This window comes from Sinocyclocheilus anshuiensis, unplaced genomic scaffold (assembly GCF_001515605.1).
Source record: "Sinocyclocheilus anshuiensis isolate Anshui unplaced genomic scaffold, SAMN03320099.WGS_v1.1 scaffold3199, whole genome shotgun sequence".
Taxonomy (NCBI): domain Eukaryota; kingdom Metazoa; phylum Chordata; class Actinopteri; order Cypriniformes; family Cyprinidae; genus Sinocyclocheilus; species Sinocyclocheilus anshuiensis.
In genome coordinates, this window is record NW_015544133.1 from 43,805 (window position 1) to 59,605 (window position 15,801).

The 15,801-nt window shown below is 43.0% G+C and overlaps 1 protein-coding gene across 1 annotated transcript in view; it reads left to right on the plus strand.

Annotated features, from left to right (window-relative positions):
• The window catches only part of LOC107694904 (potassium voltage-gated channel subfamily S member 2-like), a 30,529-nt gene extending 15,175 nt beyond the window's left edge, over positions 1-15,354 (plus strand). The window contains exons 2-3 of the mRNA XM_016494617.1: positions 12,109-13,088; positions 14,863-15,354. Of these exons, the coding sequence (XP_016350103.1) occupies positions 12,123-13,088; positions 14,863-15,348 (1,452 nt within the window). The 5' untranslated portion in view covers positions 12,109-12,122 and the 3' untranslated portion in view covers positions 15,349-15,354. The remainder of the gene's footprint in view (positions 1-12,108; positions 13,089-14,862) is intronic.
• The last annotated feature ends 447 nt before the right edge of the window (positions 15,355-15,801 follow it).

Sequence of the window (15,801 nt, forward strand, 5' to 3'; positions counted from 1 at the left end):
CAGAAGAGAGGCTCATGAATATTAATTAGACAGGCCAAAATCGACCTGTTCTCAGCAGAGCTCCTGAAGAAGGAGCTGTAAAAATATATTGAGATTGTTTTTGGTACTTATACCGCAAATATATATTCTTAAGGACATCAAAACCTAAAATAAAACTCCAGAAAGGTGTAAAATATGTGACCTTTAAGCTGCTGATTTTCATAGGATTTAGTTTATCATTAATGTTAAAGGTGCTGTATGTAAGTTTTTGACTCTACTATAGCATAAAAATACCATAATATGTTTGCAGATATTTAAGAAACATGCTAAGTTAACATACTTGTTTATCTGAAAAACAATGCTACTGTCAGTTATTCTCCTTTGAAAATGTGCGTTCCGGGCCGGAATGTCAGTCTCTGTTTTGGTTTGTGAAACCCGCCCACTGCCAGTTTACCCAATTGTATTTCGGCACCCCGGGTTGCCAGTTGGCGGAAAACACAGCGTATTTCATTTCATTCATCTTCAAGTGAGCTCGTTCTTGTTGGTGTCATCAATCTGGCAACCTGCGTGTGCCTCAAGTCTGAGGAGGAGGGGCCGGGTGAAAAAACCCTCTCCAATATTTTGAATATTTTGCAATGCCTAGTTCAACCACTCTGTGTCAATCCTACATACAGCACCTTTAAGTAATTCTGCATATGGTAAATAGTATGGTAAAGAATACTGGTTAAATTCAATTCAAGTTTTCAAGTTTATTTGTATAGCACTTTTCACGATACAAATCGTTGCAAAGCAACTTTAAAGAAAATTAAGTTTCTACAATATTCAGTGGTGACTCAGTTAATGTACATATGGCAGAAATATACGGAAAAATCATTTAAAGACGTAATTAAACAGATGATGAACACTATTAACAGCAATGATTATATGTTGCAATCAAACTTGTAGCAACATTTTGTAGTTCTGTATGTTGTTTCATGGTTGGCATCATCTGAGGTCCTCTGAGGGGGTGGCATCATCTCTTCTCAGGTTTTCTGGATCCAGACTGAAGCTTCTGTAAATCCTAGTTACCACGGGATGTCAATCCCGTGGCAGAAACAGAGAAACAAATAAAGACATAATTAGCGTAGCTGCAGTTCCAACCAAGTAAAATTGATTTGTTTAACCCAAGCTAAAGAATAATAATGTGCATTTGATCAGATATAACTGCAGAACAAGATTATGAGATGCATTATTTGAATGCTTGGCCAAAGAGATGTGTCTTTAATCTAGATTTAAACAGAGAGTGTGTCTGAACCCCGAACGTTATCAGGAAGGCTATTCTGGTTAAAACTCTTATAAAGCAGTTGATCATCAGAGAACCATAGATATCTATGGTTTTTACAACCATAGCGTTGTAATGGTCTGGGTGTCTATCCCTTTAAGACTCTGATTCGGGGTTTCCTCTGCCCCTGTACTCTGGTGTATATGCTGGAGGAAAACACATTGTACTTCCTATCGTTTGGTTGCACCTTCTTTTAACATTAATACATAGGTTGATGGTGACCTGAATCGTGTGTTTCGTTCTTCCATAACGCACAATAGGTTACAAGTGGCGCCCGAACTAAATTCCTGGTTTATTTGCGAATATGTCGCGTAATTATAGTGATCGGCCTGCTCAGATCGTTGGTGTATGACGCCGCGGAAACGGACTGTTTGCGCCTGGAACTTTGTTTTCATTTGGGAAAACTGTGTCTTATTTCACCGCAGTTGGGACTAAAAAGTCGATTCTCCGCGGGAGTTGGACAGTGCAGACTAGATTCCACAGTGAGTTGACGGCATTCTGCGGAAGTTATTTGCCCTTCATCTCATGGACTTCTGTCGCCATAGAGACTGACTTGGCTCGCGTGCGTTCAGCGGTACTACGGTTTGGGTTGGATTGTTGCATTTTTCATTGACTTTGAACATCGTTCGTGAGTGGATTTCAAGTTTGAAGAAACTTCTTTATGTTTCCTTTCTGCTGATACGGGCATGTGCAAGCTGCGTTTTTTCATCGGCTGAAGAAGAGGACATCAATTGCATAAACTGTCCATTTGGAAGGTACATAACTCTGTGAGGTGATTTTGTGGACATTTTTGTGGAAGTATAAGAGACTATTGACTATTGAAATTCAATTTGTGGGGACTGGAAACACATGCAGTTTTTGTTTTATTCTGTGTAATTTCTAAACATTGTTGCTTTTGCACCGATATGTTTGAGTGACTAATCTAACTGACCTTTAAGGAAAGTAATAATTTTGTTAACTGTCAAATTGGGTACTAGAGTGTTTACTGTTGTGAAAGCACAGTGGGTTGGGGAAATGGCAAAAAGTATAGACTTCGACTGTGACAATATTACGCATGTTGAGCCTGAGCCCTGCGATGAACCTCAGTCACGTCAGGCCAGCCTAGAAAAACAGGTGCGTACATTGAGACAGGAGGTGAAGCTGCTCGCGGACTGTCTTCATGATTCATTCAACCTTCAGAAGGATATACTTGACCGATTTGTATTTGAACCTTTGACTAATACGGCAAAACACGCAAAACAGTGGGGGAACCCCGTTTTTACGTCAACACCTGGCCGACTGAACGCATCTATGGGAGTGCCTCCTCCAGGGTGTAGTGGTGTAAGTGCTTATAATCAACATATTCCCGGTTTTAATGCAGAGCCCCAAGTGGGGTTTTCTTGTGGCAGTACTCAGCCAACATCCTCCCTTGGTGTTGAGGTTACAGGTGGGGATTTTCATCTTTCAGATGCCACCATTTTAAGTAGCACTTCTAGAGTATTGACCTCTCTCCTTAGTCATTCCAGGCTTGAGCCACCCGTGTTCCGTGACCATGGCAGGACCAATCCTGAGGAGTGGTTGTCTGCAGTGAATGGTTACAGGGCTCAGATGGGTATGACAGATACACAGATTCTTAATGAGATCCAGCGTTTTCTGGCAGGTGAGCCTGCTCGCTGGTTTCAGGTACTTCGGCCACATATTGCTACGTGGGATCAATTTGCAGATTTGTTTCGGAAGGTTTTCTTGCCTTCAGATAATCAGGAGCAAATTTGGAGGGGCATTCTTGATCGTTTTCAATCAGGAGATGAACCTCTTCCAACGTTTGTAGCGCACATGTTGTGTGAATTCAGGAAGCTTAGGGCTCCTCCACCCGAAGCAGAGCAAATTGAAGTGATTTGTAAGCATGCACTAGAAAAATATGCTGTTGCTTTATATGGGGCCAGAATTTCCACAGTGGGTGATCTACTGCTCCGGGTACACGAAGTGCATGCTGCCTTGGGCCACCGTGGGGGTGCTAGGGTTGTAACTAATGAAGAGACACGTGGCCTTGTGTACTGTTATTCATGTCATTTGCCAGGGGTGACAGTGCGCTCATGCCCGAGATGTAAACCACCTGCCAGGAACACCAGGAATCCCCCGAGCAGGATTCTTGATACAGCTGAATCGAGGGCTGAGGACCCGGGATCAAATGGTACAATGACATTTGGGGGTGTTTCGGGTCATGGACTACCTGATTCGGGAAACGTGAGAGGGACTTTTCGTCGAGGCAACCCTCCCCCCAGACAATAATTAGGCCTCAGGTTGGTGATCAAACTCTCCTCGAACCTAGTTTAGGTCATATTGAAGATGGGTCGTCACCTTCCCTTTGGAACAATCCTTTTCATGTGTCTGTTAAGCTGAAGAATGTCGAAATGATGGCCACTTTAGACACGGGTGCTTCATTGTCCGCAATAAGGGTTGATATATTGACATCCGCCCATGATCTCACACCTTGGATGTTCTCCCCTCTCAGATTGGCAGATGCGGGTACGTGTGACCCTTTGGGAAGTACCTGGCTGACATTTTGGTTTCAGGGACAACGTTTTTTTCATAGGTTTGTCGTTCTGCCGAACCTAACAGTCCCAATCATATTGGGGATGGATTTCATGCTTCGAGCCTCAATCAGCATCCATGTTCCTAGCAGAACAATAACCATCGGAAACATGGATGTGGATAGTATGGCAGGTCCAGATTGGGACGATCAAAATAGTGTGTTTGAAGGGCCAACTTTAGCCAGCCTACAGACCTCTCTAACAAAGGTGGAATTATTAATCAGTGGCTCGTCTTTGACTGACGAGCAGGGACTGCAGCTTAGAGCGTTGCTGACGAGTTTTGATGATTTGTTTAGCAGCCAGTTAGGTCATACTACATTGGCTGAGATTTCAGTTGACACTGGCTCTGCAAGACCTATCAATTTACCCCCCTACCGTGCCTCACTGGCAAAAAGAAAGTTGATTGAGGAGCAGATAGCTACAATGCTGGATGAGGGAATAATTGAGCCTGCGTTGGGGCCATGGGCGTCACCCGTGGTTATTGTGCCGAAGTTGTCGGGCGAATGGAGATTTTGTGTAGACTATCGAGCTCTGAATAACGTCACTGTTCGAGATAGTCATCCTATGCCTCGAATTGATGACTCGTTGGATTTTTTGTCAAGGGGAAACTTCATCAGCACAATCGATCTTGCCAGGGGTTATTGGCAAGTGGGTGTTGAGGAGAGCTCACGTCCCAAGACAGCAGCCTGAGCCCTGCGATGAACCTCAGTCATGTTGGGCCAGCCTAGAAAAACAGGTGTGTACATTGAGACAGGAGGTGAATCTGCTCACTGACTGTCTTCATGATTCATTGAACCTTCAGAAGGATATACTTGACCGATTTGTATCTGAACCTTTGACTAATATGGCAAAACACGCAAAACAGTGGGGGAACCCCGTTTTTACGTCAACACCTGGCCGACTGAACGCATCTATGGGAGTGCCTCCTCCAGGGTGTAGTGGTGTAAGTGCTTATAATCAACATATTCCCGGGTTTAATGCAGAGCCCCAAGTGGGGTTTTCTTGTGGCAGTACTCAGCCAACATCCTCCCTTGGTGTTCATGTTACAGGTGGGGATTTTCATCTTTCAGATGCCACCATTTTAAGTAGCACTTCTAGAGTATTGACCTCTCTCCTTAGTCATTCCAGGCTTGAGCCACCCGTGTTCCGTGACCATGGCAGGACCAATCCTGAGGAGTGGTTGGCTGCAGTGAATGGTTACAGGGCTCAGATGGGTATGACAGATACACAGATTCTTAATGAGATCCAACGTTTTCTGGCAGGTGAGCCTGCTCGCTGGTTTCAGGTACTTCGGCCACATATTGTCACGTGGGATCAATTTGCAGATTTGTTTCGGAAGGTTTTCTTGCCTTCGGATAATCAGGAGCAAATTTGGAGGGGCATTCTTGATCGCTTTCAATCAGGAGATGAACCTCTTCCAACGTTTGTAGCGCACATGTTGTGTGAATTCAGGAAGCTTAGGGCTCCTCCACCCGAAGCAGAGCAAATTGAAGTGATTTGTAAGCATGCACTAGAAAAATATGCTGTTGCTTTATATGGGGCCAAAATTTCCACAGTGGGTGACCTACTGCTCCGTGTACACGAAGTGCATGCTGCCTTGGGCCACCGTGGGGGTGCTAGGGTTGTAACTAATGAAGAGACACGTGGCCTTGTGTACTGTTATTCATGTCATTTGCCAGGGGTGACAGTGCGCTCATGCCCGAGATGTAAACCACCTGCCAGGAACACCAGGAATCCCCCGAGCAGGATTCTTGATACAGCTGAATCGAGGGCTGAGGACCCGGGATCAAATGGTACAATGACATTTGGGGGTGTTTCGGGTCATGGACTACCTGATTCGGGAAACGTGAGAGGGACTTTTCGTCGAGGCAACCCTCCCCCCAGACAATAATTAGGCCTCAGGTTGGTGATCAAACTCTCCTCGAACCTAGTTTAGGTCATATTGAAGATGGGTCGTCACCTTCCCTTTGGAACAATCCTTTTCATGTGTCTGTTAAGCTGAAGAATGTCGAAATGATGGCCACTTTAGACACGGGTGCTTCATTGTCCGCAATAAGGGTTGATATATTGACATCCGCCCATGATCTCACACCTTGGATGTTCTCCCCTCTCAGATTAGCAGATGCGGGTACGTGTGAACCTTTGGGAAGTACCTGGCTGACATTTTGGTTTCAGGGACAACGTTTTTTCATAGGTTCATTGTTCTGCCGAAGTATGGCGGGTCCAGATTGGGACGATCAAAATAGTGTGTTTGAAGGGCCAACTTTAGCCAGCCTACAGACCTCTCTAACAAAGATGGAATTATTAATCAGTGGCTCGTCTTTGACTGACGAGCAGGGACTGCAGCTTAGAGCGTTGCTGACGAGTTTTGTTGATTTTTTTAGCAGCCAGTTAGGTCATACTACATTGGCTGAGATTTCAGTTGACACTGGCTCTGCAAGACCTATCAATTTACCCCCCTACCGTGCCTCGCCTGTAAAAAGAAAGTTGATTGAGGAGCAGATAGCTACAATGCTGGAGGAGGGAATAATTGAGCCTGCGTTGGGGCCATGGGCGTCACCCGTGGTTATTGTGCCGAAGTTGTCGGGCGAATGGAGATTCTGTGTAGACTATCGAGCTCTGAATAACGTCACTGTTCGAGATAGTCATCCTATGCCTCGAATTGATGACTCGTTGGATTTTTTGTCAAGGGGAAACTTCATCAGCACAATCGATCTTGCCAGGGGTTATTGGCAAGTGGGTGTTGAGGAGAGCTCACGTCCCAAGACAGCCTTCACTTCCCATTGTGGCCTTTTCCAATTCAAAATCATGCCGTTCGGTTTATGCAATGCACCGGCTGTATTCCAACGGCTCATGAACTCTGTTTTGGCTGGGCTGATATACAAGTGTTGTGCCGTATACCTTGACGATATAGTGATTGTGTCCCCGACATTCGAACAGCCAACTGTAATTACATACGTGAAGTGTTTAGCCGCTTACGGACGGCTGGCCTGACTGTGAAGCTGGGCAAGTGTCAGTTTTGCCGTGAGGAATTTAAATTCCTGGGATACAAAGTAACGCCTGGTGGCATCTTACCTGATGTCGACAAAGTACGGGCAGTGTCTGAGTTTGCCATCCCAAAGTGTGTCAAACAGGTCAGACAATTTTTGGGGCTGAGTAACTACTATCGCAGGTTCATTAAGAATTACGCAAAGCTGGCAGAACCTTTGTGTGCACTGACACGAGATGCAACACCGTTTGTGTAGGATGATTCTTGTCAGAAGGCAATGGATGACTTAAAGTCGTGTTTGACCTCTTCACCTGTTTTGAGGTTTCCTGACTTTGGGAAGGCATTTTATATCCACACCGATGCATGTGATGCAGGGCTGGGGGCAGCACTAATGCAGCAAGATGAGAAAGGACGAGAGATAGTTGTGGCGTACGCGAGTTGAACTCTGAATAAGGCTGAGAAACCATACTCCACTCCAGAGAAGGAGTGTCTGGGGTTGATATGGGCCCTTGAGCACTTCCGACCATACATTGAAGGTCTGCATGTCACTGTATACACGGACCAGAGTAGTTTACAATGGCTGATGTCGAGGCCCAATCCCTCTGGTCGGTTGGCGCGCTGGTGTCTTCGGCTGCAAGATTTTGATTTCAGCATCAAGCACAAACCTGGTGTGGGAAATCGGGTCCCTGATGCTCTGTCACGTAAGACCTTGCCTGATTGTAGTGGCCCTTTGGATGTGTTGCCTGACTATACCATTATAGCTGGTCTGGACTTGCGTATCCAACCACTACTTGAGTTAGGGGACAGGCAGCAAATACGGCAGGTTCAGTTGGATGATTCCGAAACTGGTGTGCTGCTTCGTAAGTTGGAGAATGCAGAGACTATTGAGGACGATGATAATTTTGAGGGCCATTACATGGTGCAAGACGGACTGTTGTACTACAAAGATGTGAATGTCCAGTGTGGTATGCACCCATGGAAAGATTTAAAGTTAGTGGCACCATTGGCAATACGGAGATCTATCCTAGAGTATTATCATGATCACCCTACTGCGGGGCATCTTGGTATAAAAAAAACCCTTGCCAGGCTTAGACTGAGATTTTTTTGGCCTAAAATGAGAGGTGATGTGCGCACGTATGTATCTTCCTGCACAGTTTGCCAGCTCACCAAACCATCCCAACTGAAACCAGCGGGCTTGTTGGTCCCTGTGCATGCCAATGAACCCTGGGAGTATGTGGGGGCTCATTTTGTGGGGCCGTTGCCACGGACTGCATCTGTAATCAGTACATCTTGGTTTTTGTTGACTATTTCAGTAAATGGGTGGAGGCTAGTGCTGTCAGGGAAGCCAATGCACAAGTTGCCGCAAGCAAATTTGTGGGTGACATTTTTGCACGACATGGAGCTCCTAGGCACCTTATTTCTGATAGAGGAGCCCCATTTGTGAGTGCGTTGTTCAATAAAGTGGTTGAAATGGTGGGGTCTGATCATAGGCTGACTACGGCTTACCACCCCCAAACCAACGCTACAGAACGAATCAACAGAACTTTGAAGACTGCCATCAGAGCCTACGTGGGAGATAAGCAAACGTCTTGGGACAGATATATCCCACAGATTTGTTTTGCTTTGAGGACAGCACCCCATGAAAGCACAGGATTTAGCCCTGCACGAATGCTTTATGGGCGTGAGTTGGCAACTCCACTGGACCACCTCATTCAACCGCCTACTGATTATTTAAATGACCCTATGCTTAGTCGATCCGATGTTCTGAGAAGCACGTTATCCATGACTCATGATCATGCGAGGGTAGCCCTGGAGGCTAGCCATGAGAAACAGAAGCGTCACTACGATTTGCGTCGACGGCCAGTTGAATATGCCCCTGGAGACTTAGTGCGTTTGAAAACGCTCCCCAGGTCCGATGCAGCAGCAAACTTTGCTGCTAAGTTGGCTCCACTATATGGAGGCCCTTATCGAATCATGCAGCGGCTATCTGAGGTAAATTATAGGCTGGCTAGTGTTGATGGTGCTCAGGATTTGGGTGTGGTGCATGTTGTGAATCTACAGCCCTTTCACACTTGGCAAACGGCTGAGGCGCATACCATTCAAGTTCCTGGTCCGAGTGGTTCTGATGCTGAAGATTCCAGTCTGGGTGTTCAGGAAATGAGGGGCGGTGGTGATTTGGAGCTGAACCCATCACCCTGCATTGAGAGAGAAGATGACTTGCTTAATGATGGGCAGGCAGGAACGGTTGACTTTTGCCCGATGGTGCAAGGCACCGCAAGGGATGATAATGTTTTTCCTGATCCTTGTGTTTTGGATGATCCCATACAAAGCCCAGTACAGGGGTGTCACTACAATTTAAGGCCCAGAGTTCATCCCAGAGTCACAACAGACTGGTCGACAACTAAGTGGACAAATTAGTTTCATACTAAAAAAAGGGAGTGTTAATATTATTGTGAGGGGGCCTGATTGTTAACTATAGATTTAAGTGTTGAAATGTTGCTGTTAGTTTCGGTTCTTGGTTACTTTCATAATGGTGTTTCTCTCTATACATGTTTGTGAGGGTACAACAATGCTGTTATGCTCTGTATGTTCCTATGGTGTATTTGTGATTCGGCCCAGTGTATTTTATTTTCACATTTGTTTTCCTTTCTTTTCTTTAATTTTTTTAAATATATTAGAGGCTATGTTATTATCTCATCAGGCAACATGTATGTTCCCAAGATGATGTTGATGCAAATACCTGTACTTGTCAGCTGCTATATCTAAGCATCTAACCATGTATGGTAGTTGTGTTAGGACGTCTGCCTGTCATTTACAGCTGAGGACAGCTTTTTTTTTCTGCTGTGGGGGAGATGTAATGGTCTGGGTGTCTATCCCTTTAAGACTCTGATTCGGGGTTTCCTCTGCCCCTGTACTCTGGTGTATATGCTGGAGGAAAACACATTGTACTTCCTATCGTTTGGTTGCACCTTCCTTTAACATTAATACATAGGTTGATGGTGACCTGCATCGTGTGTTTCGTTCTTCCATAACGCACAATAGGTTACAGCGTGCACAATGTTATGGCATTTACTGTATATGAAAATTGAATGGTTTGTTAGTATGAGTGATGAACAGCCTTAGAATGTTGACTGTTCCAAGATGGTGGACACGCTGAAGTGTCTGGTACAGTCAAATGAGGTATCTATGTGTAGATCTATGTTGCTGCCTAGTTCCTGAAACTTCAGTCCACCCAAAATGTGTGTTCAGAAGAAGATTTGTTTTCATAGAGAGGCAAGGAAATATTCTGAAGTATTCAACCGACAGCCCTAAAATGTGCTGGATAAAAGCGAATTTCTTATAAATAAATCTTTGCATAACTGAGCCAAAAAAGTAGTATGTGGAATCAGCTGTGCAAGTTGTCCATAAACCTGCTTCCAAGAAGATTTGAAATTGTTGCTGTGACAATAAATGAGATGAGTTTCAAAGAACTGAACAATCTAGGATTAAATCAAATAGTTAACAATTAATTAATCTAGAATCTCAGATTCTGAACTGCCATGCAAGCCATAGACCTACTTTTGATTTGGGCACTATTCTTAAGGGCCTTAAAGCACTCCAACATTTGTCCATGCTCTTCAGAAGTTCTGCCTGATAGGCCTGCAAGACTGTCATAGTATGCAGGGCTGATTAATCTTGGCTCACTGCTTAAGATAACCAACCAACAAGCACATGAGCCTGCACAAATCTGGTGGAAATCCAGGATGCTGCACAGAAGGGCAAGTAGTCCGGCAAAGCCTTGTTGAATAGGGGGGGACCTTCCGATACCCAATCTAGGTGGCAAAGTCCAACAACAAAGTCAGACACCACCTTTTCCCATTTCTCCACCCTTCACTCATCCTCATAGCCAAAAGTGACAGAACAGGGGAAGATGAGAAACACAAGGCCCGAGCTCCCCTTTCTCCATGTCCCTCACTTCCTTTGCTCGTGTGGCCCCTCTGGCACCACAGAGGTCAGATATCAGGAAGGCTGGGGATTGATCTTTTTAAAGAACCCAACCCAGGAACAAAGCATCTTAAAGTTCATGACCCACACACAATAAACAGCACTCATGCCCATATGAGAAACTTATAAATTTCTCACATGGAGGGAAACAACTATGAATGCCATCTTGAAAATTATGTGAGTGCAAAGATTAGAGTCTCTTTTATATTGTCCAAATCAATCACAATATATCTAATACACAGCAGCAGCGCACCTCAGTGCAAATTATACACTTGTCGCCACACAGCCGGGGGAGGACAATAATCTGAAATAAGTAGCTGAAATAAGCGCAGAAGTAGAAATCAGGCAGAGTAGAATCTAGATGTAATCGTGAGCCTGAAGACTGTAAATTTGGACAAAATGTCACTGTGCTCCTAGCTCATATGTGCATGAGGACGATGACTGAAGTGTAAACACATTTGTGATTGAATGTGTTCTGATCTGCTTGTCACATTTTGGAGAGACATCATTGAAATTAAAGTAAAGATGAAATGCTCAGCCAGCAATTGCGGAATGTTTTTAAAATAAATCTTAAAATTTCATGTTAAAAGTTTGATTTGCACCGGCACTATTTGTTCCAGTTTAAATACTGTGCTGAGAATAAAGAAATCAGATCATTTGGATACAGAAGTTACTTAATCAAATGGGTATATCATATGGATACAGAAGATGCATGATGTGAGCTGTGTGTTTTGGACATAGGTACACATAGTTTTTTTCTGAGCAAACCAAGGATGGAGTATACCGAATTGCAAATAATAATAATAATTATAAAAAATTATGGTCCATTAATCATTAGTTTTTAAGAAAAAAATAATACTTTTAATGGAGTATTTCATTTAGCCTTCTGTACTTTTACTCAAGTACATGATTTGTGTACTTCATCCACCACAAACTACAGACATTTGTAAAATTAAAATCATTTTAAAAAATTGATAAATTATAAAAAGGATGGAATATAAAATATAAAGAATTACATATATTGTATGTTAAGAATGATTGTTTGCAGAATAAGCTGAGAATTTCATCATACATCAAAGGGTTGGTTTTGTGGAGCTGAATAACATGCACATAACATCAGCACACAGTAAATGCCACAGGAAGTGGGCAAAATGATGGTGCATTAATTATATTAATATTTTTAACACATTAAAATGAATCACAGAAATTAACCCATTATGTCTGCCAGCGATACTAAAACAAATGTTGCCTTTTTTCTATTACAGCATATAGGTAGATCATGGTTAAGGAAAGACACACTTGGTGGATTTTGGATCCTAAGGACAACCTTTTACACATCAATGTGGGTGGGTTGAGGCACACTCTATGCTCAAGCATTCTGAGGAAGTTTCCGGACACGCGTCTTGGCCAGCTCTTGTCCTGTGACTCAGAAGATGATATTCTACAGCTCTGTGATGACTTTGATGTTCAACAGAAAGAGTTTTACTTTGACCGTAACCCTGGCCTTTTCCCTTATGTCCTGCACTTCTACCAGACTGGCAAGCTGCACGTTATGGAAGAGCTGTGCATTTTCTCCTTCTCTCAGGAAATAGAGTACTGGGGCATCAGTGATTTTTTTCTGGACAGCTGTTGTAGTTACCGTTACCTTGATCGTAAACTGGAGAGACATCATAAAAGCTGGGATGAAGAGAGTGATGTTAGCAGTGTGGATACATCGGTTGATGAGATTTCTGATCTGAACAAAGATATCGAGCACTTCCATGAAATGCGTTTTGGAAACATTTGGAAGTGTCTGTGGCTAACATTGGAAAATCCAGGTTATTCAATCCCTAGCAAACTTTTCAGCTTGCTTTCCATTTGTGTGGTGTTAATATCAATTGCCACCATGTGTATCAATAGCCTTCCAGAGTACCAGATATTTGATGAAAGTGGTAATCCAACTGAAGACCCAACTATGCATGTTTTAGAAGTGTTCTGCATCTGCTGGTTTACCTTTGAGGTAGTAACACGTATGTTTCTTGCGCCAAACCATCGTAAGTTCTTCCTGCTACCTCTAAACTTGATTGATATCATCTCAGTGATGCCAATTTACATCACTATCTTTTTTGATCTGCTCATTGGAAGTGAGTCAGAGCTGGACAACTTGGGAAAACTGGTCCAGGTGTTGCGGCTGATGAGAATCTTCAGAGTGCTGAAGCTGGCTAGGCATTCAACAGGGTTAAGGTCACTAGGTGCTACACTACGGGTGAGATTACACCGTCACTGTTCGAGTGCATTTACTAGCTGCATATTGCATTGGTGTTCAAACCTGGACTTGGAGGGAGACCTACAGCACTCCACATTTTGTATGTCACTCTTATCTAAAAAACCATGCTTCCCAATTCCCACTATCCACCCTAAATATATCCAAGATTAGAATTAATTTCTCCCAAAATACAGTATATTGAATTGAGAATCCAAAGATACCTGGATGGCCTACTATTTCCAGTGTATTTTTGAAGTGCACATCCATGCACACTCTTAACACTTAATATTGTCCACAAGCCCTTTTGGTTTAAAATTACAAACACGAATATCAAAGAAATTAAACATGGCGAATGTGCACAAGATCAATGCTGCTTCATTACTTTTAAACTTTGAACTTCACTTAGATTTAATGCTTGAATGCAGTAAAAAAAAAATGAAAAAAATAAAAGGTCAGACGAAGACACAGATGAGCTTATTAAAGTTAGGGTGACCATACATGCCCTTATTCCCGGACACGTCCTGGTCAGGATTTCTATATTGCCTAAAATATCCAGGTTTTGGTTTCCTGTTTTCATACTAGTTGAAGGTAATGATCGAAAAACATGCAGGCATTGTAGCTACATAATCGACCGATCATGGAACGTGAGAAGGTGGAATCTACAGAGAACAGTCAAAGCGATGCAAATACGCGTACATTTTAGGTGTGTTCGACTTGAAGCAGCACTGCCGATCGGTGTATGACATCAAAGCACCGTGAGCGATTCGAAATCGTAAGGAGCCATCTGCTCTCTATAGCTCTTACGGTACTTTGATGTCATAACATCGATCGGTCTGCGCAGGGCAAATAAAGCCAAAACCTGGATACTTTAGGCAATATATAAATCCTGGCCAGGACATGTCCGGGGAAAAGGACACATATGGTCACTCTACAATAAACAGGCAGAACATTAACAGGCAAGACCATAATACAATGAAGAAATACTCAGTAAAGCAGGTGAATTGGGAATACTTTACAATGGGCATATGGAAACACATGGCATTTAAACTTACAAACAGAAAGTATTTGTAGAAAAAAATGGAGTGATGTGAATCCTGGGCAGAGGATTGAACCAACTCCCTCTGGTGGTTGGATGAGTCAGTTTCTGGCTGTGTCTTTACATGAGTACCAGAAATGAAATGAAATGAAACAGACCAGTTTATGGTAAAAGAATGCATGTGATGTAACTTTGCGGCAAAGCAGCCTGTTGTTTCAATAAGCAATTTTCTGACATGGTAGTATGTTGAAAAACTTACTTACTCTTCTGCTATTCACTCATATGTACAGTATGTACTTTTTATTCACAAAAAGCATAAATACTTTTAGGGCATAGCATAAACAGGCAAATTGGGAAGCAGCATCACTTTAGTTTATGGAGCTCTCTCTTAACGAGCTGTTAATCTGAATCAGGTGTGATCTTGAGACGCAGTTCTGTGGGTCCCCAAGATCAGCATTGAAAACCACTAACATATTAAACAGTACTAACTGTAAATAATTAAATTAATCCATGATACCAGTACCAAATAATCCATAAACAGCATATTTTTTGACTACCTTGTCTTTAAAAATTCAATAAAATCCTTCAAGTCCTTCCAATTATTACAAAAATGGAAATTATTGTAAAACGGTCAAAATACCCAGTTCAGGCAACTCAATAGCTTAAGCACTTAAGTGCTTATGTGTTTCTACTTATATTTTACATGTAAAAAAATCATGTTTTTGTTTCTTTGTGTAGCACAGCTACAGAGAGGTTGGAATCTTATTACTGTACCTGGCAGTGGGTGTATCAGTGTTTTCCGGAATAGCTTACACTGCAGAATATGAAGAAGATGTTGGTTTGGACACAATCCCAGCATGCTGGTGGTGGGGGACTGTTAGTATGACAACAGTGGGATATGGAGATGTAGTGCCAGTGACAGTGGCAGGAAAGCTGGCAGCATCTGGCTGCATCCTGAGTGGTACATTAGTTGTGGCACTACCCATCACCATCATTTTCAACAAGTTTTCACATTTTTACCGCAATCAAAAAGCTCTTGAGGATTCAGTGAGAAACAGCAACAACAAGAGGTTTAAAATAAGACAACAGAGTAACAGTGAAGACAGAGCAATACATGGGCATAGCCACTGGTTGGAGGATGGAGAGAAGGATGAAGATGTGAATTATGAGAGAGGAGTTGTCAACTTTTGCTATGAAGACCATCCACTGACAAACAGACTCTAATGTGTCCACTATGCAAGAAAAGTGTTGAAGTGTTCAAGCAATATCAAACATCATATCCTGACTGAAAATAGAGATGGGTGACAAATTAAAGGAAATCTGGGGGATTCAGTAGTTCTGTTATGCTGTAGGGGGCATTTTGCTGCCATGGTTTGGGTCCACTTGTTCTCTTTGAGGGAAGAGTGTTTCTCAACAAGAAAGCTGCATCCTTCCTACACCAGTCCTTCTGAGGCTTTTAGACTAGAGATATCCTCAGCATTAAACAAAAGAATGAGACAGTCTAGTAAGTAAGCATAGCTGCATCATAAAGTTTTCCTCCCCTGCGGGAAAAAATATATTAAAATCCTCATATTATCTGACTTTCTATTAATGCAATACAGTGAACTGTAAGTTTTTGTGTGTGTGTGTGTGTGTGTGTGTGTGTGTGTGTGTGTGTGTGTGTAGAGGGGGGCGCGC